The 26,664-nt window shown below is 46.2% G+C and overlaps 1 protein-coding gene across 16 annotated transcripts in view; it reads right to left on the bottom strand.

The window, feature by feature from the left end:
- The window catches only part of nav3 (neuron navigator 3), a 1,340,243-nt gene that overhangs the window by 262,008 nt on the left and 1,051,571 nt on the right, over nt 1-26,664 (bottom strand). For all 16 annotated transcript variants that reach the window (XM_072484719.1, XM_072484722.1, XM_072484724.1 and 13 more), the window contains one exon: nt 9,184-9,292. In XM_072484719.1, coding sequence (XP_072340820.1) covers nt 9,184-9,292 — 109 coding nt within the window. The remainder of the gene's footprint in view (nt 1-9,183; nt 9,293-26,664) is intronic.

Below are 26,664 nucleotides of genomic sequence, written 5' to 3'. Positions count from 1 at the left end.
ATGAGTCTTTAAAGGTGGCAAGGCGAGTTGAGAAGGTTGTTCAAAGGTAGATAGGGGGTGGGATTCTCCCAGCCCGGGGCCGGGCCAGAGAATCCGCGCAACCGGGCCACGCCGCCCCGACGCCGGCACGCGATTCTCTACGGAGCGGAGAATCGGCGCCATTGGTGCCGGCGCGTTTGGCGCAACGCTAGTGGCGGGCCGCCATACGCGACCGGGCTACCGATTCTCCGGCCCGGGTGGGCCAAGCGGCCGCTCTGAAAAGGCAGAGACCCACTGCCACTGTCCACACCTGGTCGCAGCCAGTGGGATCTTGCGCGCACGGTCAGAGGGCGGCCTGTGGGGGGGGCTCCAACTCCGCGGGGGGGGGGCGGAGGTGCCTCCGATGGGGCCTCGCTCCCAGGGCCTATTTTCTTCCACGCCGGCCCCTGAACACCCGCGCCAAGTTGCGTCGGGTCTGGCACATCGAGGGAGGCCACCGCGCATGCACGGGTTGGCACCGGCGCCACTGCGCATGCGCGGATCCCGCGGTACCCAGTTCACGTCAGGATGGGAGGCTGGAGCGGCGTGAACCGCTCCAGCGCCGTGCTGGCCCCCTGTAGGGGCCAGAATCGGTACTCCCAGCAGCCCATTCACGCCGTCGTGAAACGCGACGGCGTTTCCGACGGCGAGGACACTCTGCCGCCGAATGGGAGAATCCCACCCTGGATCTTTGGTGGTATAAACAGATGAGATTTTAATTCATTCAAATTCCATCCACTTACACCGAGGTACAATTGGGCCCATCAAGGTCCAAAAGCGAGTGTCTTACGCTAAACCTTTATGTGCTTGTGTGAGAAATTCCATACATTAGGAAGGATGTCAAGGCCTTGGAGAGGATGCTGGGGTGAATTAATGGGTATATTACTCAGGATGAAGAAGTTTAGCTACGTGCAGAGACTGGAGGAGCTGGGATCGTTCTCCTCAGACCAGAGAATGGGCTGGTTTAGCTCACTGGGCTAAATCGCTGGCTTTTAAAGCAGATCAAGGCAGGCCAGCAGCATGGTTCAATTCCCGTACCAGCCTCCCCGAACAGGCGCCGGAATATGGCGACTAGGGGCTTTTCACAGTAACTTCATTGAAGCCTAATCGTGACAATAAGCAATTTTCATTTCATTCATTTCATTTTCAGAAGGTCAAGGGGAGATTTACTATGGGAGAGTAAATTAGGAGAAGTTGTTCCACTGACAGATGGCAGAGGGTCAGACAATGGTAGAGTAGGCAAAGTGGCCTTCACCCGTGCGGAGTATTCCAATAAAACCACATGGGTAACACTGGCATTTAACCAACTTAAACCATGAAGGTTACAAGCACCATGCCTCAGTAAACCTCCCAATGTGTCTCCAATAAAGATCATGATATCCAATAGGTCATTAGCTGTCATGGTCATTTGTAAGGAGGTGTGAAGAATCAGGCTGACAGATTTCAGGGAGCCTTACACTCGCTACACAACTATCATAGCACACACAGAGATTGCTATCTAAGGGTCAAGATTGTAGTCTGTTTCATTCTCACACAAACAGATCTTGGCAAATGATTCTCCGTATTATTCCAGTCTATTTCACACTCATTCTAAAATATCACAATACTTCTCTGCAGAGCACAAAACCTTTTCACAAACAGACCTTCATTGCAATAACCTGCTTGATTGGCACGCCATCCCCCACTTTAAAAAATTCGCCCCCTCCACCAGTGACCCACAGTAGCAGTAGTGTGTACCATCTACAAGCTGCACTGCAGAAACTCACCTAGGCACTGTGTAGTGAGGTCCTTGTGGTCCATGTGACTGACTCGGGGCCTATCGTGCAGGAGCGCGCAAACACCGACCAATGAGGGATCAGCGTGGGTCCCGGGGAGCAGGGTTCTAGTCAGTGAAGCAGGGAGCCAGAGTACTATCACCTATATTAGAGAGTCTGTGCCTGTACATCAATTATTCTTGTTAGTTGCCAATAAACACTTTGTACTTCATTACTACTGTCTACCTGCTATTGATCTGCGCCACCATATTGGCAACTAATATAAACCGGATCAATTCCAAGACGCAAACATCAAAGTCAAGGGAGGAAGGAAAAGCCTCTAAGCTGAATACAGAGTTGGAAAGAGCCGACTATACCAGAGAACAGTGAGTGAAAAATGCCCATAATGAGGTTAGACCCAGTCGATCAGGGTAATCAGAGACTGGAGCTAGTACACTGAGCACCGTTACAAAGAACAACAAAGAACAAAGAAATGTACAGCACAGGAACAGGCCCTTCGGCCCTCCAAGCCCGTGCCGACCATACTGCCCGACTAAACTACAATCTTCTACACTTCCTGGGTCCGTATCCTTCTATTCCCATCCTATTCATATATTTGTCAAGATGCCCCTTAAATGTCCCTATCGTCCCTGCTTCCAGTACCTCCTCCGGTAGTGAGTTCCAGGCACCCACTACCCTCTGCGTAAAAAACTTGCCTCGTATATCTACTCTAAACCTTGCCCCTCTCACCTTAAACCTATGCCCCCTAGTAATTGACCCCTCTACCCTGGGGAAAAGCCTCTGACTATCCACTCTGTCTATGCCCCTCATAATTTTGTATACCTCTATCAGGTCGCCCCTCAACCTCCTTCGTTCCAGTGAGAACAAACCGAGTTTATTCAATCGCTCCTCATAGCTTATGCCCTCCATACCAGGCAACATTCTGGTAAATCTCTTCTGCACCCTCTCTAAAGCCTCCACATCCTTCTGGTAATGTGGCGACCAGAATTGAACACTATACTCCAAGTGTGGCCTGACTAAGGTTCTATACAGCTGCAACATGACTTGCCAATTCTTATACTCAATGCCCCGGCCAATGAAGGCAAGCATGCCGTATGCCTTCTTGACTACCTTCTCCACCTGTGTTGCCCCTTTCAATGACCTGTGGACCTGTACTCCTAGATCTCTCTGACTTTCAATACTCTTGAGGGTTCTACCATTCACTGTATATTCCCTACCTGCATTAGCCCTTCCAAAATGCATTACCTCACATTTGTCCGGATTAAACTCCATCTGCCATCTCTCCGCCCAAGTCTCCAGACAATCTAAATCCTGCTGTATCCTCAGACAGTCCTCATCGCTATCCGCAATTCCACCAACCTTTGTGTCGTCTGCAAACTTACTAATCAGACCAGTTACATTTTCCTCCAAATCATTTATATATACTACAAAGAGCAAAGGTCCCAGCACTGATCCCTGTGGAACACCACTGGTCACAGCCCTCCAATTAGAAAAGCATCCCTCCATTGCTACCCTCTGCCTTCTATGGCCTAGCCAGTTCTGTATCCACCTTGCCAGTTCACCCCTGATCCCGTGTGACTTCACCTTTTGTACTAGTCTACCATGAGGGACCTTGTCAAAGGCCTTACTGAAGTCCATATAGACAGCATCTACTGCCCTACCTGCATCAATCATCTTAGTGACCTCCTCGAAAAACTCTATCAAGTTAGCTAATTGTGCCAAATGAAATAACAGGGAAGGACAAACAAAAGGTTATCTTATTAACAGCAACCTATAACCATCTAAGAAATTTGTTGTCCCTGGATGCTCCTGACACAAAGTCATTTGACCAGTTGGTAAAGCTGGTCAGGGAGCATTTCAACCCCAGACCCTCAAACACATTACAGCGTTACAAGTTCAAGATACAAGGACATGTTCCAGAACAAGTTGAGTCAAATAAAGGGAGTAAAGGCCAAGATTTATGCCAATCTACACCCAAGCTTATTTTAGAGGAAGACCGGTCCCTTGTGCCTTGCACCAAAAAGTGAACGCTGAACATAAATGCCAGGAAAAACTGGGAATCATCACACCCGTGCAATTTTCAGAGTGGGAAGCTCCATCGTTCCTGTAGTAAAGCAGGACTACTTTGTTCGAATATGAAGGGACTACAAGCCTACAACAACCCAGTCAGCCAAAGTGGATAAATACCCAATTCTATGATTTGAAGACCTTTATGAGAAGTTGATTGGGGGGGTCTCACATACACCAAACTCAACCTCAGTCATGCTTACATGCAACTGGAGCTGGATGATATTTCCTGGACATTTGGGACAATTAACATAGAACATAAACATTACAGTGCAGTACAGGCCCTTCGGCCCTCGATGTTGCGCCGACCTGTGAAACCACTCTAAAGCCCATCTACACTATTCCCTTATCGTCCATATGTCTATCCAATGACCATTTGAATGCCCTTAGTCTTGGCAAGTCCACTACTGTTGCAGGCAGGGCATTCCACGCCGTTACTACTCTCGGAGTAAAGAACCTACCTCTGACATCTGTCCTATATCTATCTCCCCTCAATTTAAAGCTATATGCTCTCGTGCTAGACATCACCATCCGAGGAAAAAGGCTCTCACTGTCCACCCTATCTAATCCTCTGACCACCTTGTATGCCTCAAGTCACCTCTTAACCTTCTTCTCTCTAACGAAAACAGCCTCAAGTCCCTCAGCCTTCCCTCATAAGATCATTCCTCCATACCAGGCAACATTCTGGTAAATCTCCTCCGCACCCTTTCCAATGCTTCCACATCCTTCCTATTATGCGGCGACCAGAATTGCACGCAATACTCCAAATGCGGCCGCACCAGAGTTTTGTACAGCTGCAACATCTCATGGCTCCGAAACTCAATCCCTCTACCAATAAAAGCTAACACACCGTACGCCTTCTTAACAACCCTCTCAACCTGGCTGGCAACTTTCAGGGATCTATGTACATGGACACCGAGATCTCTCTGCTCGTCCACACTACCAAGAATCTTACCATTAGCCCAGTACTCTGTCTTCCTGTTATTCCTTCCAAAATAAATCACCTCACACTTTTCTGCATTAAACTCCATTTGCCACCTATCAGCCCAGTGCTGCAGCTTACCAATGTCCCTCTGTAACTTGTAACATCCTTCCACACTGTCCACAACTCCACCGACTTTGGTGTCATCTGCAAATTTACTCCCCATCCTTCTACGCCCTCCTCCAGGTCATTTATAAAAATGACAAACAGCAGTGGCCCCAAAACAGATCCTTGTGGTATACCACTAGTAACTGGACTCCAGTCTGGACATTTCCCATCAACCACCACCCTTTGTCTTCTTCCAGCTAGCCAATTTCTGATCCAAACTGCTAAATCATCCTGAATCCCATGCCTCCGTATTTTCTGCAGTAGCCTACCGTGGGGAACCTTATCAAAACGCTTTACTGAAATCCATATACACCACATCAACTGCTTTATCCTCATCCACCTGTTTGGTCACCTTCTCAAAGAACTCAATAAGGTTTGTGAGGCACGACCTACCCTTCACAAAAGCGTGTTGACTATCTCTAATCAAATTATTCCTTTCCAGATGATTATACATCCGATCTCTTATAAACCTTTCCAAGACTTTGCCCACAACAGAAGTAAGGCTCACTGGTCTATTGTTACCGGGGTTGTCTCTACTCCCCTTTTTGAACAAGGGGACAACATTTGCTATCCTACAGTCTTCTGGCACTATTCCTGTAGACAAAGATGACTTAAAGATCAAAGCCAAAAGCTCAGCAATCTCCTCCCTAGCATCCCAGAGAATCCTAGGATAAATCCCATCCGGCCCAGGGGACTTATCTATTTTCACACTTTCCAGAATTGCTAACGCCGCCTCCTTATGAACCTCAAGCCCTTCTAGTCTAGTAGCCTGAATCTCAGTATTCTCCTCGACAACATTGTCTTTTTCCTGTGTGAATACTGACAAAAAATATTCATTTAGCTCTTCTCCTATCTCCTCGGACTCCACACACAACTTCCCACTACTGTCCTTGACTGACCCTACTCTTACCATAGTCATTCTTTTATTCCTGACATATCTATAGAAAGCTTTAGGGTTGTCCTTGATCCTACCTGCCAAAGACTTCTCATGTCCCCTCCTGGCTCTTCTTAGCTCTCTCTTTAGGTCCCTCCTAGCTAACTTGTAACTCTCAAGCGCCCTAACTGAACCTTCATGTCTCATCTTTACATAAGCCTCCTTCTTCCTCTTGACAAAAGTTTCTACTGCTTTAGTAAACCACGGTTCCCTCGCTCGACCACTTCTCCCTGCCTGACAGGTACATACTTATCAAGGACACGCAGTAGCTGTTCCTTGAACAAGCTCCCCATTTCCATTGTGCCCATCCCCTGCAGTTTTCCTCTCCATCCGATGCATCCTAAGTCTTGCCTCACCGCATCATAATTGCCTTTCCCCCAGATATAACTCTTGCCCTGCGGATATACCTATCCCTTTCCATCACTAAAGTAAACGTAATCGAATTGTGGTCACTATCACCAAAGTGCTCACCTACCTCCAAATCTAACACCTGGCCTGGTTCATTACCCAGTACCAAATCCTATATGGCCTCGCCTCTCGTTGGCCTATCTATATACTGTGTCAGGAAACCCTCCTGCACATATTGGACAAAAACGGACCCATCTAAAGTACTTGAACTATAGCGTTTCCAGTCAATATTTGGAAAGTTAAAGTCCCCCATAACAACTACCCTGTTGCTTTCGCTCCTATCCAGAATCATCTTTGCAATCCTTTCCTCTACATCTCTAGAACTTTTCGGAGGCCTATAGAAAACCCCTAACTGGGTGACCTCTCCTTTCCTGTTTCTAACCTCAGCCCATACTACCTCAGTAGACCAGTCCTCATCAAACGTCCTTTCTGCCACCGTAATACTGTCCTTGACTAACAATGCCACCCCTCCCCCTCTTTTACCACCTTCCTTGAGCTTACTGAAATATCTAAACCCCGGCACCTGCAACAACCATTCTGGTCCCTGCTCTATCCGTGTCTCCAAAATGGCCACAACATCGAAGTCCCAGGTACCAACCCATGCCGCAAGTTTACCCACCTTATTCCGGATGCTCCTGGCATTGAAGAAGACACACTTTAAACCACCTTCCTGCCTGCCGGTACACTCCAGCAACTTTGAAACGTTACTCACTACTCTCAACCTCCTGTAGACTGGAGCTACAATTCAGGTTCCCAATCCCCTGCTGAACTAGTTTAAACCCTCCCAAAGAGCATTAGCAAATTTCCCCCCCAAGATATTGGTACCCCTCTGGTCCAGGTGTAGACCATCCCGTTTGTAGAGGCCCAACCGACCCCAGAATGAGCCCCAATTATCCAGAAATCTAAAACCCTCCCTCCTGCACCATCCCTGTAGCCACGTGTTCAACTCCTCCCTCTCCCTATTCCTCGTCTCGCTAGCACGTGGCACGGGTAACAACCCAGAGATAATAACTCTGTTTGTCCTAGATCTAAGTTTCCACCCTAGCTCCCTGAATACCTGCCTTACATCCCTATCCCTTTTCCTACCTATGTTGTTGGTACCTATGTGGACCACGACTTGGGGCTGCTCCCCCTCCCCCTTAAGGATCCCGAAAACACGATCCCGAAACATGAACAAAGGCTTGTTTCAATACACCAGATTGCGTTTATACCTAGGAAAGTATCAATCTCTTTCTTGAATATATTCAGTGACTTGACCTCCACAACCTTCTGTGGTAGAAAATTCCACAGGTTCACTACCCTTTGAGTGAAGAAATATTTCCTCATCTCAGTCCTAAATGGTCTACCTCGTATACTGAGACTGTGTCCCTTGGTTCTAGATTCCCCAACCTGGGAAAACTTCCTCTCTGCATCTAGTCTGTCCAGCCCTGTTAAAATTTTATATGTTTCAATCAGATCTCCTCTCATCCTTCTAAACTCCAGTGAATGCAGGCCCAATCGAAACACTGTCTCCTCATAGGACAGTCCCGCCAACCCTGGTCAGCTTAGTGAAACTCCGCTGCACACCCTCTATGGCAAGTGTATTGTTTCTTAGGAAGGGAGACCAAAACTGCACACAATACTCCAGGTGTGGTCTCACCAAGGCCCTGCGTAACTGCAGTAAGACATCTCTACTTCTGAACTCAAGTCCTCTTGCAATGAAGGCCAACATACGATCTAACTTCCTAATTGCTTGCTGCACCTGCCTCTCCACTTTCATTGACTGACGCACAAGGACAGCCAGATCCTGTACATCGACACATCCCAATATATCACCATTTAAATAATATTCTTCCTTTCTGTTTTTCACACCAAAGTATGTTAAGTCACATTGTACTGCATCTGCTATGTGTCTGCCCACTCACTCAACTTGTCTAAATCACATTGAAACTCACAATTTCACCCAGTTTTGCGTCATCTGCAAACTTGAAGATGTTTCATTTGGTTTCCACATCCAAGTCATTTATGTATGCCGTGAAAAGCTGGGGCCCAACTTGTTACTGCCTGCCATTCGGAAAAAGACGCATTCATTCCTACTCTCTGTTTCCTGTCTATCAACCAATTCTCGATCCATGCCAATACATTACCCCCTATCCCATGTGCTTTAATTTTGCCCACTAACCGCTTATGAGGGACCTTATTAAAAATCTTCTGTAAGTCCCAAAGTACCAAATCCACTGGTTCTCCTTATCTATTCTACTAGTTACATACTCAAGAAACACCAGTAGATTTGTTAAGCATGATTTGACTTTCATAAACTGATGCTGGCTTTGTCCAATTCTGTTGAGGCTTTGCAAATGGTCTGTTATCATGTCTTTTATAATAGACTCGAGCATCTTCCCCATTACTGAAATCAGGCTAACGGGTCTGTAATTCTCCCTTTTTTCTCTCCCAACCTTTAAAAATAGTGGGGTTAAATTTGCCACCCTCCAACCTGTACGAGTTGCTCCAGAGTCTGTAAAAGTTTGGAAGATGACCACCTGTAAATACTCTGTGGTGTTGATCACCAGGCCCTGGTGATTTGTCAGCCTCTAATCCCATTAATTCCCCAGCATCATTTTCTTACTAATACTGATTTCCTTCAATTCCACCTGCTCACTAAACCCTTGGTTCTCTTACATTTCTGAGAGATTACTTGTGCCCTCTATTTTTGAAGGCAGAACTAAAGTATGTGTTTAATTCTTCTGACAATTAGGGATGGTCAATATATGCTGGCCTAGCTCACACCCCATGAAAGAATAAAAGAAAGTCCAATTTCTCAACCTTAGCAAGAAGGTAATGTGGGCAATATCACTGGTCAGCCGAGCTGTGCCCTCTAAATACACACTGAAATGGATATATAAAATAAATACCTATGGCTTATCTGGGTCCCTCGGAGACTGGACATGGTCTCCTCTAGGTTTTGTCGCAGATCGGCGATGTTCTTCACTGTCCTCATTCTCCTTGTTTCAGGATCTTCTCCTAGAAAAGTGAGGAGCAAGAATAATGTTGAACACTTGAGTGAGTCAAATCCCTCACATTTTTCTATGCATCCAATCGGCATTAATTAAACAATTTGTTCAGAGCTCGCTTTGCATTCAGCTCATCCAAAACATCTTTGCTGCCCTACACTGGATTCTGATTAATTAACATCTTGATTTTGAAATGCTCATCCTTGTTTTCAAATCACTCCATTGCCTTGTCCTTCACTACCTCTGTATTCCTCTCCACGATCCTTCGGGAATCCGGGTCTCTTGTACAGCACCGATTTTCATCGCTCCCACCATTGGCGGCTGTGCCCTAGGGCACTAAGCTCTGGAATTTCCTGCCTCAAACTCTCTGCCTCTCTTTCTCTTCCGATAAAATATTCCTTAAAACCAGTTCTTGACCACCAATTTTATAATCTGCTGTAATGTCTGTTTACTAACATGCTTTCATACATGGCTCAGTATCAGATTTTGCTTCATAACATTCCTGTGAAGTGCTTTGGACATTTTATTACTTTAAAGATAAGCACAAGTTATTGTACATTAACAGAAATTTCACACAATCTTTACATTGTATAGAACGATACTGTGTAAAAAAAAAGGCCACTTGGCCCATTACGTCCCTGCCCGCTCTTTGAAAGATTCCCACACCTTCCGCTTTTTCCCGAAGCCCCTGAAATTTCTTTCCTTTTTTAAAGTATTTATTCACTTCCTTTTTGAAAATGAATATTGAATCTACTGATACCATTTTCTGTAGGCAGCGCATTCCAGATGACAACATGTCACTGCGCCAATCAAAATGGGGATGAATTTGTTGAGAGATTCATTCTCTCTGACACTGTAATCTTGGTGGCAATTTGGCATCTATGGGGATTAGGCAGTGAAGATTCTAGGAGCTGAAGACACCAAAATCTTCATTTGGAAGGGGGAACAAAAGGACAGAGTATTATTTAAATGTAGAAGAATTACAGGACGCTGCAACACAAAGGGACTTGGGGTACTTGTGCATAAAACACAGAAAGCTAGCACGCGGGGCAGCAGGTAACCAGAAAGGTTAATGGAATGTTGGCCCTTCTTTCAAGGAAGCTGGAGTACAAGAGTCGGGAAGTCTTGCTGAAACTGTACAAGGTACTAGTGAGACCTCATCTGGAGTACTGTGAGCAGTTTTGGTCCCTTTATTTAAGGAATGATATTGGGCTCAATACAGCAGCCTCGACGGGCCGGCTTAGTGTCGGGACCACGATTGGATTTTTGCAAGAGGCCTCTCGTAAGATTTGTACTGCTAGAAACGTCTTCAGGTTGGCAGTGCCAAGGTGTACAGGTACCAAGTTGGCACTTCCAGGAATCGCCAGGGGATGGGGGGGGTGAGTCTTACCAGGTAGAGGGGGCATTCCTGGGTGCTTCCCCAAGGATTTGGGGGGGTTAGAAAGTGGGGGCGGGGAGAGAGATCGTGACAGCCTTTCAAAATAGTGCCCTGATCTGCGAGGAGCCTTTCTTGAAGCTGGCCAGCAGGAAATCACTCCAAGTGTGGCCTCGGTGGAGAGAATCACAAAGGCCAAAATAAAACCGCAATGTGCCGTTGAATAGTGAGATGCTTCTCGGCGCTGCACCTGCCTAGAAACACCCTGCCAAATATGCCGAAAATCGGACATAGAAATTTTCCGGGTGTATGGTGCCCATTATTTTATTGGAGGAGGTTCAGAGAAGGTTCACTGGAATGACACCTGGTATGTACGAATTGTCTTATGAGTAAAGGTTAAACAGGTTGGGACTCTATTCATTGTAATTTGGAAGAATGAAAGGTAATCTCATTGGAAAATATAGGATTCTTAAGGGGCTTGACAGAGTAAATGCCAAGAGGATATTTCCCCTCATGGGGGAGTCTAGGACCAGAGGGCATAGTCTCAGAATAAAGGGGTGCCAATTTAAGACTGAGATGAGGAGGAATATCTTTTCTCAGAGGATTGTGAGGCTTTGGAACTCCTTGCCACAGAGTGCTGTAGGGGCTGAGATAGATACGTTCCTGATCAGTGAGGGGATCAAGTGTTATAGGGAAAGGGCAGGAATGTGGCCATGAGGAATGTCAGACCAGCCATGATCCTATTGAATGGTGGAGCAAGCTCGAGGGGCCGAACGGCCTATTCCTGTTCCTATTTCTTGTGGTATTATGCTCTGCTGCCACTGGGGTACCATCTTCCTCATTATGTGCTCTAATAAGCCACAGTACAACCTGGCAGTGAACCAGGAAGAAGGCTTGATGGAAATTCCCAGTCCGTGCACAACATGGTGGAACTGAGGGTGGTAAAGCAGGAAGTCGCCCTCTGGTGATTTGCCTCCTCAACTAACATAGCCACAATCAGACTGATTGACCCCCCATCTTGTTGGATGTTTTGCAAGGTCTGGGGCACAACTTGGTTCCCGAGAGTGCCTGCATCTGTACATCAAGAGCATTGTCTATAAAGTGTTCTGGGAATGTCCTGGCACACTCATGGACACAAATTCTTTCTTTGGTAACTCAAAAGCATTGAAGAGTTAAGTCATGTTGAGACAACTCCCCAATTTGAGTATTGAGGCTGCTGAGGAATGTGCTGACCCAAGAGTTTCCAAAAATAAATGAACAAATGTGGATTTGATAAAACACATCAATGGAACATGCATACTTGGCAGTTTTAGCAAACATCAGGAAACTACACCGTGGCTCCCAGCAGCAGTTACATAACAATAGGAGTTGGCCATTCAGCCCCTCAAGTCTGTCCCCATCAAGAGCCTAGCCACACATGGAACTTAAGCATTTGTCATTCTGATGTTCAGAGGGTGGGGGGGAATGGTGTGGGAATATACCTTTGTTAGACCTTCACAAGGGCAACTCTAGTAATGCTGGTTTATAATGTCCAGAGGGGGAGTGTTAGATTCCCTTTGTCCACTGCCCCTCACCTCCACCCCCCCCCCCCCCCCCCAATCCCCAACACCATCACCATTCCCCCCAACAAAACTTCCTCAGAAGGGGAATCTGAACTACTCAATCAGCGAAGGGGTCAAACGGTCCAGTTTCCATTCTCACCCCCACTCCTGACTATCGCACCCCAGGAATGCACAATGGGCGTAAGTAAAATCAAGGCTATTTTGACATTTATGACATTTGACACTTGCACAAACAGTTTATTTATTGTTTTACTGCAAAGAGCAGATAGTGGTTTCAAATAACTTCAGCAGGTTTCCCTTTTTTGAATAGAAAGACAGAAAGCAGAAAACTACAGGCTTAGCTTAACAAGTTAGCTTAACGTCTGTCGTAAGGAAAAGGCTGGAATCTATTAAGAGGTTATAGTGGGGCACTAAGAAAATCGCAATGTAATCAGACAGAGTCAACATGGTGTTGTGAAAGTGAAATCATGTTTGTCTAATTTATTGGAGTTCTTTGAGGAAGTAACAAGCAATGTGGTTAAAGGGGGACCTATGGATATGCCGTACATCAAATTCTAGAAGGAATTTGACAAGATGCCACATCAAAGATTAATACGCAAAATAAGAGCTCATGTTGAAGGGGGTGACACATTGGCATGGATAGAAGATTGGTTAGCTAACAGGAAGTAAGAGTAGGTCTTTCACAGTTTGATAAGATGTAATGAGTGGAGTGCCAGAGGGATCAGTGCTGGGGCTACAACTATCTACAATACATACAAATGACTTGGATGAAGGGAATAAATGTATGGTTGCTACACTTAATAAATTTAATAAGTCTGATGACAGAAAGATAGGAGCTAAATTGTGAAGAAGACATAATGAGTCTGTAAACGGATATAGATAGGTTAAGTGAGTGGGCAAAGATTTAATAATAATAATAATCTTCATTGTCACAAGTAGGCTTACATTAACACTGCAATGAAGTTACTGTGAAAAGCCTCTAGTCGTCACATTCCAGCGCCTGTTCATGTACGCAGAGGGAGAATTCAGAATGTCCAAATTACATAACAGCATGTCTTCCGGGACTTATGGGAGGAAACCAGAGCACCCGGAGGAAGCCTACGCAGGCACAGGGAGAACGTGCAGACTCCACACAGACAGTGACCCAAGCTGGAATTGAACCTGGGACCTTGGAGCTGTGAAGCAACAGTGCTAATCACTGTGCTACCGTGATGCCATTAGATGGAGTATAATGTGAACAAATGTGAAATTGTCGACTTTGGCAGGAAGAATAGAAAAGTGGCAAATTATTTAAATGGAGAGAGACTGCAGAATTCTGATGTGCAGAGGGACCTGGTGTGCTGGTAAAGGAGTCAGGAAAAGTTAGTCCGCATGTAGAGCAAGTGATTAGGAAGGCAAATGGAATGTTTATTGCCCGGGGAATGGAATGTCAAAGTAGGGCTAAATGCATGAGAAGCAGTTCAGAAAAGGTTCATTCAACTGATTCCTGGGATGGGGATGGGGGGGTTATTTTGTGAGGAAAGGTTGGACAGGCAGGGCCTGTATCCATTGGCGTTTAGAAGAATGAGAGATAATCTTACTGAAATATATAAGATCCTGAGGGGACTTGACAGGGTAAATGCTGAGAGTGGTTTCCCCTCATGGGAGAGACTAGAACTAGGGGGCACAGTTTAAAAATAAGGTATGCCCAATTAAGACAGAGATGGGAAGAAATTTTTCTCTCAGAGGGTTGTTAGTCTGTGGAACTCCTTTTCCCAGAGAGTGATGGGGGCAGGGTCAATGAATATTTTTAAGGCTGAGGAAGGCGGATTCCAGATTGACAAGGGAGTCAAAGGTTATCGGGGTAGCGAATGTGCAGTTAAGGCCACAATCACATCAGCCATGACCTTATTAAATTGCGGAGCAGATTCAACAGACCAAACGACCTACTCCTCTTAACTTTGTATGTTCATACGTTAATAATAACAACAGCAAACTAACAATAACAACAGTGAATTAACAATAACAGTGGGCATTGATGTAGGGCCTTCGACATTGCTGGACAAAAAAAGACCAACGTTCACCTTGTTCCCACGCTGGCCAATGTGTTAATGAAGTTAGTGGCTAAACACTGTGACCAACCTCTATCAATTAGTCGAAAACAGACACAGAAATAGTAGAATATGTCACAATGCATTTCATAAATGTAAAATCAGAAGAATATGAATTCCAAAGAGTAAGAGAATTGTTTAAAGCATTAATTTTAAAACTTTCTTTGCTGCACATGCTTTACCCTTCCTTTGAATTTGAAGACTCAGAAATTAAGTATGAAAACTCTGGAAACGACAGGTTCTAAACTTTATACTTCTCTGCCCCAGGGATACCCATTTGCTCCAGTAACACACTCCAATCCTCGCTATTGTATCTGATAGACATCAAAATTGTTGTTATTACAGTTTATTTCAGTCACTCTGCAATGCTTTTTCTCTAACTATAAACAATTCAGTACCAGTGCAGACCCTGGCTACAATGTGCTTACTCCCATCAGGCGCCCTCTAATGTTCAACTAGAAATATTTAAGTACACCACAAAAACATCATATATAAAGGTTCCTCTTTGGCAGTTTTGATCTGTTCGAGTTGAATGAGGGGCACAACTTATATTCTGGCCCCTTGTTCTGGACTCCACCCCCAGAACTCTCTGCATGCATATGTAATAGGGTGTGAACTTACGAACACTCTTTCCCTGGGTTTTCAACGTGAAATAAACTAACCTCCTTAGTTAATGTTAACATGAATTCACTGTAAGTTATTAGTGAATTGGATCACAATAACAATGCATTTGGGAAAACACCCCACCGCATACTTTAAATATAATTCAAAATACTTTCTGCTTACTGATAGTTGGTGAGAAGAATTAAATAGTTTGTCTGTCTCGCCCCTGTCTGTAACGGCTTGGACCCTTACTCTTCCTGATATAGAACATAGAACATACAGTGCAGAAGGAGGCCATTCGGCCCATCGAGTCTGCATCGACCCACTTAAGCCCTCACTTCCACCCAATCCCCGTAACCCAATAACCCCACCTAACCTTTTTTTGGACACTAAGGGCAATTTAGCATGGCCAATCCACCTAACCTGTGGGAGGAAACCGGAGCACCCGGAGGAAACCCACGCACACACGGGGAGAACGTGCAGACTCCGCACAGACAGTGGCCCAGCGGTGAATCGAACCTGGGACCCTTGCGCTGTGAATCCACAGTGCTAGCCACTTGTGCTACCGTGCTGCCCCCAATTATATTAATGATAAATAAATATATTAATGATAAATACCTTGGTATACAGTGTAATGATATGTATAATGTAAGGAGTGTAAAGGGTTAACAAGATGTTCATGTATCTCAACACTCGATGGCACCAGAGTAGTGATATAAATAGACTCCGCCTCCTGGAGTTCTGGGAGAAGGTTAGAGAAGGTTAGGAGAAAGGCTGAGACAGTGTGTTAGTTTTAGTAGAGGTATTATAGATTTCTGTAGCATAGATTTAATACTGTTCTTTTATTAGCTATTACTTAGTAAAGTGTGTGAATCATTTAAAGTAGTGTAAAATAAACTAGCTTTCTTTGAAATACATAGCTTGATATTCTTTGTCAACACTACGACTTTTAGTCATCTTGGAGGACAAACAAGGGACATCACATGATACCAGGAGTGGAAACATTAAAATATTAAGGCATCAAGTTATCACATTTCACTAGAATTAGTTAGAATCTAAAAAAAAAAGTGTTCAGACTTTGATTGCAAGACTGCTTGCAAGCCTATTGCATCTGCTCATCCAGACAAGTCAATGCCTCATGGAGAAACTAGAGACTCTGAAACAGGTCCGGGCTTTTGGTAATATAGATTTTAATTGGAAAATTTTCAAGCAGCACTTTCAGCTTTACCTATCTGCCTCAGACCTAGACTCAGCTAGCGATCAGTGTAAAATTGCTTTAATTTTAACATTGGCTGGACCACAGGCAATTGAGCTATATAATACCTTCCATTTCTCCACTGATGCTGATTAAAAATATTTAGTGTGGTGATTGAGAAATTTGACCTTCACTGCAAAGTTCAAATTAATGAGACCTATGAGAGAAATGTCTTTAAAAAGAGGGTTCAAAAAGATGGAGAATCCATAAATTGTTTTATTACTGATCTGAGACTAAAGGCACATACTTTTCAATCCTTGCAGACTCTATGTTAAGGGACTAAATTGTTTTTTGAATCAAAAATGAGAAATTAAGAGAACGTTTGCTGAGACCAACATAATTTAACAATGGAAGACGCGATTTAAATGTGTCGTGCAAGTGAACTATCAAGAAATCAGTATTCCAATATCCTGATTCGGGAGAGTGGCGTGAAACGGCACAACGGAGCTGACTGCTGAATCTGTGGCACAGTTGAAAATTCGGCACTCTCCGGATGGCAGCCATCTTGCGCATGCACATAGCCATTCTGCGCATGCGCACTGGAAAAAACAGCGCGGAACGGAAGATGACCGCCCCGTGCATGCACATGACGCAAGCTACGTCATGACATGTGGACATTGTGGACACGCCCACCCACAGAAAAAACACCCGGCTCTCGGGAAAATCTTTTTCTAAATGTGGCAAACTGAACCATTTTGCTCTGCAGTGCCATTCTGCAACAACATCACACTTTAAAAAATCAATTTCAATTAAAAAAATATAATTGTTCATAGTGTTCATACAAATGCAGCTACATCAAAAATAGATAACCCTGATATTGTTATAGCTGCCTACTATCTTGAAGATTCTTTCTTGTGTTGGCATTGTTGAAAACTACCAGACAACTTTAAAGTGCAATTCTTCTCCACAGAAATTGCATCCAATAAAATCAGTCAGCTCGGAAGATGAATGGAACATTCCATTAGAGGTTAATGGATCCGGGATTGTGTTTAAACTTGACACAGGTGCAAATGCTAACTTAATTAATAGTTTTAATTTATCCAAGTTACGTAAGCTTCCTAAGATTCAAACCACTGACTACAATGGTAACACGATTACTTCTTTGGGTTCATGCATTCTCATGGAATGCAGAGCATACAAAAGAATGATCTGATCTGAAGTCAGCACTGATCACCGCACCTGTCCTTCTTTGACCCTGGGCGAGAAAGGAAAATTTCCACAGATGCGAGTTAATATGGGATTGGGGCAGTTCTACTTCAAAAGAATAATGATGCTTTCTGGAGACCTATTGCATATGCATATACAACTTTTCAAGAAAGCACTTGATATGTTCTTGGCTTTATTGAACTCTAGGGCTACGCCCCTCACAACAGGTTTATCTCCTGCACAGTTGTTAATGAGTAGATCATTGCGTACTACTCTTCCATGTTTACAATTAGCTGATCCTGATCTTCAGCCAGTCATAGAGAAAATGCAGCATCAAAAGCATCTTCAGGAGAAATGCTACAACTAACATGCAAATCGATGGAACCACTTGATCCAGGTGATCTGGTGAGAATTCAGATTCCCACTGTAGGATGGTCTGATTTAGTTAAGGTTGTATGCCCAGCAGTACCTCACTCGTTTGTTATTAAAATGACAGATGGTTCTGTTCTAAGAAGAAACTGTTCTAAGAAGAAACTGACATTTAAAAGTCAAATCTTCTCAAACTTTATTTCTATGTATTGAGTTTGATAGTAACTTATTGAATCCTACTACCTCAAGATCTGATGACAAACAAGGTGACTTCCAGAAGAAATCTGAGACATCTGAAACTCAGTCGACTGGATTGAGAAGCTGATCAAGAATCAGAAAGAAACCTGAAAGACTTAATTTGTAAAACTTTAACAAATTTTGACTCACTTGTTAACTTTTTGGTATACATATCACTGTATCATGTAATATCGTTGCTTATATTCTACTGTTTGTTACTGTACAAACGTCTAAAAAAAGGGGGATGTAATGATATGTATAATGTAAGGAATGTAAAGGGTTAACAAGATGATGTTCATGTATCTCAACACTACATGGCACCACAGGGTAGTCATATAACTAGACTCCGCCTCCTAGAGTTTTGGGAGAAGGTGAGAGAAGGTTGGAGAAGGTTAGGAGAAAGATTGAGATAGAGTGCGAGTTGTATTAGAGATATTATAGATTTCTGTAGCATAGATTTCGTACTGTTCTTTAATAATAATCTTTTACTAGGTCAATTACTAGGGGGCATAGGTTAAAGTGCGAGGGGCAAGGTTTAGAGTAGATGTATGAGGCAAGATTTCTACACAGAGGATAGTGGGTGCCTGGAACACGCTGCCGGAGGAGGTGATGGAAGCAGGGACGATAGTGACATTTAAGGGGCATCTTGGCAAATACATGAATAGGATGGGAATAGAGGGATACGGACCCAGGAAGTGTAGAAGATTGTAGTTTATTCGGGCAGAATGGTCGGCACTGGCTTGGAGGGCCGAAGGGCCTGTTCCTGTGCTGTACTTTTCTTTGTTCTTTGTTCTATCTTTATTGTCACAAGTAGGCTTACATTAACACTGCAATAAAGTTACTGTGAAAGCCCCTAATCACCACATTCCGGCGCCTGTTCGGGTACACAAAGGGAGAATGTCCAAATTACCAAACAGTACGTCTGTCAGGACTTGTGGGAGGAAACCAGAGCACCCGGAGGAAACGCATGCAGACACGGGGAGAGCGCGCAGACTCCACACAGACAGTGACCCAAGCCGGGAATCGAACCTGGGACCCTGGAGCTGTGAAACAACAGTGCTACCCACTGTGCTACCGTGCATTAGCTATTACTTAGTAAAGTGTGCAAATCATTTAAAGTAGTGTAAAATAAACTAGCTTTGTTTCAAATACATAGCTTGATGTTCTTTGTCAGCATTACGATTTTTAGCCATCTTGGAGGTCGACACAAGGAACATCACAGACCAGGCACAAACCCCCCGGTAGTATTGTGAACTGTGAGGAGGATAGCATAGAACATCAAAATGACATAGGCAAGTTGGTGGATTGGGTGGACAAATGGCAGATGAAGTTCAATGCAGGGAAATGTGAAGTGATTAATTTTGGTAGGAAGAACATGGACAGACAGCATAAAAATAAAGAATACAATTCTAAAGGGGCTGCAGGAGCAGACTGGCCTGGGTGCATATGTGTGTAAGTTATTGGCAATGTTAGCACAGGTTGAGAGAGTGGTTAATAAAGCATGCAGTGTCCTAGACTTTATTAATAGGAGCATAGAGTACAAGAGTGAGGAGGTTATGTTGAACTTATGTTGAACTTATAGAAGACACCAGTTTTGCCTCAGTTGGAGTATTCCAGCCAATTCTTTTTTTTAAATTTATTTATGGGATGTGGGTGTCGCTGGTTATGCTAGCATTTATTGCCCATCCCTAGTTGCCCTTCAGAAGGTGGTGGTGAGTTGCCTTCTTGAACTGCTGCAGTCCTTCAGGAGTCGGTACACCCGCTGGGCTGTTAGGGAGGGAACGGTGCAGGAACGGTGATATATTTCCAAGTCAGGGAGGTGAGCAACTTGGAGGGGACCCTCCAGGTAGTGAGGTTCCCAGGTATCTGTTGCTCTTGTCCGACTAGATGGTAGTGGCCGTGAGTTTGGAAGGTGCTGACTAAGGAAGCTTGGTGAGTTACTGCAGTACATCCTGTAGATGGTACACATGGCTACCATTGTTCATTGGTGGTTGAGAGTTTGAATGTTTGTGGAAGGGGGAGCAATCAAGTGAGCTGCTTTGTTCTGGATGGTGTTGAGCTTCTTGAGTGTTGTTGGAGCTGCACTCATCCAGGCAAGTGGCGAGTATTCCATTACACTCCTGACTTGTGCCTTGTAGATGGTTGACAGGCTTTGGGGGTCAGGAGGTTAGTTACTCGCCGTAGAATTCTTTGACCTACCCTGGTAGCCACAGTATTAATGTGGCTAGTCCAGTTCAGTTTCTGATCAATGGTAATGCCCGGGATGTTGATTATGGGGGTTTCCGCAATGGTAATACCGTTGAATGTCAAGGGATGTTGGTTAGATCCTCTCTTGTGGAGATGGTCATTGCCTGACTCTTGTGTGGCACGAATGTAACTTGCCACTTGTCAGCCCAAGCCTGGATATTGCCCAGGTCTCTGCATTTGGACACGGACAGCTTCATTATGTGAGGAGTCACGAATGGTGCTGAACATTGTGCAGTCATCAACAAACATCCCCACTTCTGACCTTGTGATGGAAGGTAGGTCATTGATGAAGCAACTGAGAGGCAGATGTACTGGCCTTTGCTTCCCTAATAGCCCGGCAGCGGATACTGCTGGCATGGAGGGACTCAAAACCCCCGAAGACCGAACTATGGCTTTCGGACATGTCAAGTTTTCTGGGTATGGAAAAAATTAAGTTCGCCTTGAGGAGACCTGTACTGGGGTTCGCCCGAAGGTGGCAACCATTCATCGACTTCTTCGCGGGAGAGTGAACGTCGGGGGGGGGGCAGATTAGGGTAGAGTAGAAGGGATAAATAGGTGGGTAGTGTCTAGGGGAGAGGAGCGGGCATGTACAGTATGGTTTGATTGAAGTAGTGGTTTTATATTGATGGTTTTATATTGATGTTTGCACATTTCCGTTAGCTGTAACTGTTTACAATGCCAAAAAAAAAACTCAATAAAATTGTTTGTTAAAAACATTTTTTTTTAAATTGATGAAGCAACTGAAGATGGTTGGGCTGAGGACACTACCCTGAGGAACTCCTGCAGTGATATCCTAGAACTGAGATGATTGACCTCCAACATCCACAACCATCTTCCTTTGTGACAGGTATGACTCCCAACCAGTAGAGTTTTCCCCTGATTCCCATTGACTCCAGTTTAGCTAGGGCTCCTTGATGCCATACTGAGTCAAATGCTGCGTTGATGTCAAGGGCAGTCGCTCTCACTTCACCTCTGGAGTTCAGCGCTTTTGTCCATGTTTGAACTAAGGCTGTAATGAGGTCAGGAGCTGAGTGACCATGACGGAACCCAAACTGAGCTTCCGTGTTATTACCGAGTAAGTGCCGCATGATAGCATGTTGATGATTCCTTCCATCACTTTGCTGATGATGCGAGTAGACTGACAGGGCAGCAATTGGCTGGGTTGGATTTGTCCACTTGTGTTCAGTACACACCTGGGCAATTTTCCACATTGCCGGGTAGATGCCAGTGTTGTAGCTGTACTGGAACAGCTAGGCTCGGGGTGTGGCAAGTTCTGGAGCACAAGTCTTCAGTACGATTGCTGGGATATTGTCAGAGCTCATAGCCTTTGCAGTATCCAGTGCATTCAGCCATTTCTTGTATCACGTGGAGTGCATCGAATTGACTGCACACTGACATCTGTGATGCTGGGGATCTCTGGAGGAGACTGAGATGGATCATCCACTTGGCACTTCTGGCTGAAGATTATTGCGAATGCCTCAGCCTTGTCTTTTGCACAGAAGGCAATTTTATCATGGCCAATCCACCTAACCTACACATCTTTGAACTGTGATCCCCTGATAGTGCAGCATTCCCTCAGCACTAACAGTCTGACAGTGCAACACTCCCTCTAGTACTGACTCTGACAATGCAACACACCCTCACCACTGACCCTCCGACAGTGCTGCCCTCCCTCAGTACTGACCCTCTGACAGTGCAGCACTCCCTCAGCACTAATCCTCTGACCATGCAATACTCCCTCAGTACTGACTGTCTGACAGTGCAGCACCCCCTCAGTACTGACCCTCGAACAGTGAAGTGCTCCCTCAGTACTGACCCTCTGACAGTGCAGCACTCCCTCAGTACTGACCCTCTGATGGTGTAGCATACCCTCAGTACTGACCCTCAAATAGTGCAGCACTACCTCAGTACTGACCCTCTGACAGTGCAGCACTCCCTCAGTACTGACCCTCTGACAGTGCAGCACTCCCTCAATACTGACCCTCTGATGGTGTAGCATACCCTCAGTACTGACGCTCTGACAGTGCAGTGTTTCCTCAGTACTAACCCTGTGACAATGCAGCACTCCCTCAGTACTGACATTCTGATAATGCAGCATTCTCTCAGTACTGACCCTCCAACAGTGAAGTGCTCCCTCAGTACTAACTCTCTGACAGTGCAGCACTACCTCAGTACTGTGGAAGTCTATCCCATTTAGCATGGTGGTAGTGCCACACAACACAATGAAGTGTATCCTCAATGTGGAGATGGGACTTTGTCTCCACAAGGACTATGCGGTGGTCAATTCTACTGATATTTTCATGGACAGATGTATCTGCAGCAGGTAGGTTGGTGAGGATGAGGTAAAGTATGTTTTTCCCTCTTGTTGGTTCCCTCACCACCTGCTGCAGTCCCAGTCTAGCAGCTATGTCCTTTAGCACCCAGCCAGCTCAGTCTGTGGTGGTACTACAAAGTCACTCTTGGTGATGGACATTGAAGTCCCCCACCCTGAGCATATTCTGCACTCTTGCCACCCTCAGTGCTTCCTCCAAGTGGTGGTTAACATGGAGGAGTACTGATTCATCAGCTGATGGTGGCCGGTACGTGGTCATCAGCAGGAGGTTTCCTTGCCCATGTTTAAATTGAAGCCATGAGACTCCATGGGGTCCAGAGTCAATGTTGAGGACTCCTAGGGCAATTCTCTCTCGACTGTATACCACTGAGCCGCCACCTCTGCTTGGTCTGCCCTGTCAGTGAGATAGGACACACCCTGGAATGGTAATCGTGCTGCCCTTTAAGAAGGGTGTGAAGACAGTAACAGAGAGCACAGAGAAGATTTATGAGACTGGTCCAGTGATGAAGAACTTCAATTGTGAAGATAGATTGGAGAGGTTGGGAAGTTTTCCTTGAAGAAAAGAAGGCTGAGAGGAGATATGATAGAGATGTTTAAAATTACGAGGGGTTTGGACAGAGCAGTTAGAGAGAAACTGTTCCCATTGGGGAAAGAATTGATAAATGAGAGAGCATGGATTAAAAGTAATCAGTAAAAGAAGCAATAGTGATGGGAGGAGAAGCATTTTCAGGCAGCAAGTGGTTAAGGTCCAAGTGGTTAAGGTCCCATATGTACTGCCTGAGAATGCGGGGAAGGCAGGTTCAATTGATGCATTTAAGAGATAATGAGACTGTGATCTGAAGAGGAAGAATGTGCAAGTTACGGGGAGAAGAAAGAAGAAAGGCAGAAAGGCATTTGGGGCGAGATACTCCGCTTGGGAGACACTGGGCTGGATTCTCCGATTTTGAGGTTATGTCGGGAGCATGTGTCCAGTATTATGACCAAAAAGTCGGCACCACCCCTGCACCGTATGCTCCCCCCCGCCGGTGGGGGGCTAGCAGATGCGCCACATAAAGCCCCGGCTTTACCTGCAGATATGGACGGAGAATTGCCAGGTCCGTGGCTGCAAATGCGCACGGCGGCGACCTGCGACGGTCGCGCCATACAACATGGCGGCGGCCAAGCGCGGACCCGGCCTGCCAGATAGTGCCCCCCTGTTCTCCCCCTCGCCACCCCCGGACCACCCCCCCACCAGTCGCCCCAGCTCCCGCCGAAGCCCCCCCCCCGGCCAGCAGAACAGCTCCCCCCCCTCCCCCGACTGTGGCAGCACTGGGGGCAGCTGTGTGTACAATCTACAAGATGCACTGCAGTAACTAGCTAAGGTTCCTTAGACAGCATCTTCCAAACCCACAATCACTACCATCTAGAAGGACAAGAGCAGCAGCTGCCTGGGAACCCCACCATCTGGAGGTTCCCCTATAAGTCACTCAACACCCTGACTTGTATATATATCGCCATTCCTTCACTGTCACTGGGTCAAAATCCTGGAACTCCCTCTGCAAGATTGACGAGACATCAGAGCACATGCGCCCCATTCCGTCGGGAAGTCGGCCCATCGGGGGCGGAGCATCGGGGGAGGGCCTTCAGGTGACGTCGTGAGGCCGTCCAAACGGCGTGCGGCGTACTCACCGATGATGCTGTTTTGGAGGGGGTGCAGCCCCCGATTTCGATGTCAAAACGGATTATCCTTCCAATCGCCAAAAGCGATTTCGCCATCAGCAATAGGGGAATCCAGCCCTATGTTCACACACCAGAGGGGAACTGCTGTAGATTTACTTTCCCCATGGGAGCACAAATCAGGACGCTATTCAGTATTCCTCGCCATGCATAAGGTGGGGTTCTTGAGGGAATCCGGTTATGGGGCTGCCATTTTGAAACACCTGCAGGCTTCATTCATTCATCTCCCTTCATGGGTGAGTGCCTCTAAGTGCTGAAATCCCAATGTTTACAAACATCAACCACAGCAAAGAGACATAAGTGCATTGCAATCACATGCTTGAGTGACTGGAATGCACTTACCTCCCTTTGATGTGGTTGATATTTGTAAACATTGAGGTTTTTGGTCTTAGAAGCTCTCACCCATGAAGGAAGATGAATGAATCACAGCTGCCGCTGTTTCATGGAAGCTGTCCATCACAGCCCACTACTGGAAATAAATGACTTGCAGCTATTAAATCTGAAGGGTTGAAAGACAGATCACAGCTGCTCTCTTTCCAGGAATGTACACATGGCGCCTCCAGGTAAGTGTTTCAATTGTAATTTCTGTCATGCCCCTGTCTGGACTGCTCTCTAACTTTCAAGCTAGAGGGTGGGAGGGGTGGGCGGTGAGGGTGACCCTCGGAACAACTTTGGCTTTGGGGCAACTCCCTGAAGAGGTTAAACCCTTGGTCCACCATGAGAGCCACCATGTCAAGCTCAGGTTTGGTGAGACCTGTAATAATCTGTGCCCCATGATTCCCGGCCCAGAGGACCGGAGGAGAATCATGGAGGGCTGGAGAATAGGCTCTCTAAGTGGCTGCAAATGGATCATTAAGTCCAATTTGCAATTATTTACATCCCCCCGCTGATGCGCAGGCGCGAACCCCGAACCCACTATCAGCGCTGGGCTGGAGAATTGCGATCGGATCGGCACCCACCGATGCCCAGTGCCCATTCCAATTGTTCGATTCTCCACCACATAACGGACCCCGCTACTGGCGGTGGGTGGCAGAGAATCCAGGCATAGGTGATTTACTCATTCGGAGAGTTAGTACAGACACGATGGGCCAAATGCCGTCCAATTCTGTACTGTAACAAATCTGTCCACATTAAAATTAGAACCAAGTCCCTTAAGGGTGATGCCAGAAGCCTTCACACAAAGGGGAGTGAAAATCCAAAACTCTCTCCCACAAAAAGCTGCTGAGTCTGGGGGTCAATTGAAAATTTTAAAACTGGGTTTGAGAGAGATTTGTCAGGTAAATGGTTTAAGGGATATGGAGCCAAGGTGAGTAGATGAATTTGAGATTCAGGGGCGAAATTCACGGAAACGGCGCGATGTCCGCCGACTGGCGCCCAAAACGGCGCAAATCAGTCGAGCATCGCGCCGCCCCAAAGGTGCGGAATGCTCCGCATCTTGGGGGGCCGAGCCCTTACCTTGAGGGGCTAGGCCCGCGCCGGACGAATTTCCGCCCCGCCAGTTGGCGGAAAAGACCTTTGGTGCCCCGCCAGCTGGCGCGGAAATGACATCTCCGGGCGGCGCATGCGCGGGAGCGTCAGCGGCCGCTGACGGCATTTCTGCGCATGCGCAGTGGAGGGACTCTCTTCCGCCTCCGCCATGGTGGAGACCATGGCGAAGGCGGAAGGGAAAGAGTGCCCCCACGGCACAGGCCTGCCCGCGGATCGGTGGGCCCCGTTCGTGGGCCAGGCCACCGTGGGGGCACCAGATTGCCCCGTGCCCCCCCCCAGGACCCCGGAGCCCGCCCGCGCCGCCTTGTCCCGCCGGTAAGGTAGGTGGTTTAATCTACGCCGGCGGGACAGGCATTTTAGCGGCGGGACTTCGGCCCATCCAGGCCGGAAAATCGCAGGGGGGGGGGGCGCCAACCGGCGCAGCGCGATTCCCGCCCCCGCCGAATATCCGGTGGTGGAGAATTCGGCAACCGGCGGGGGCGGGATTCACGCCAGCCCCCGGCGATTCTCCGACCCAGCGGGGGGTCGGAGAATCTCGCCCGTGATCAGTCAGGATCTCATTGAATGGTGAAAGAGACTTGAGGGGCTGAATGGCCTCCTCCTGTTTCTATGTCACGTAATTCTTGTTAAATTTACCAGAAGTGCCCTGACTGTAGATAAACTGCACAACCCAGATACTTTACTGAGCAGTCATATTTAAACATGACACTGCTTATTTAAATGCACGATCAATCTAAAGGTAAGTTAAATCAATTCTGATTGCTAATCCCTAGATGCATCCCAGGTTATTAGCTATTCTCAACCAATTACTTTTTTATTTAAATATTCCCATGCTCAGTCTTGTTCTAAAAGTGATAGGGATTCACTGATGTGCAGATAGCGAAAGGGCACCCTCGGGAGTTTTTAAGTCTTAAGAGTCCTCACCACAAACTGTTGCTGGGAGTGACTGCAAAATGGATGGG

The sequence above is a fragment of the Scyliorhinus torazame genome, chromosome 19 (assembly GCF_047496885.1).
Source record: "Scyliorhinus torazame isolate Kashiwa2021f chromosome 19, sScyTor2.1, whole genome shotgun sequence".
Lineage (NCBI taxonomy): Eukaryota > Metazoa > Chordata > Chondrichthyes > Carcharhiniformes > Scyliorhinidae > Scyliorhinus > Scyliorhinus torazame.
The sequence above is the reverse complement of the archived record's forward strand: the minus strand, read 5'-3'. Positions and strand labels throughout refer to the sequence as shown.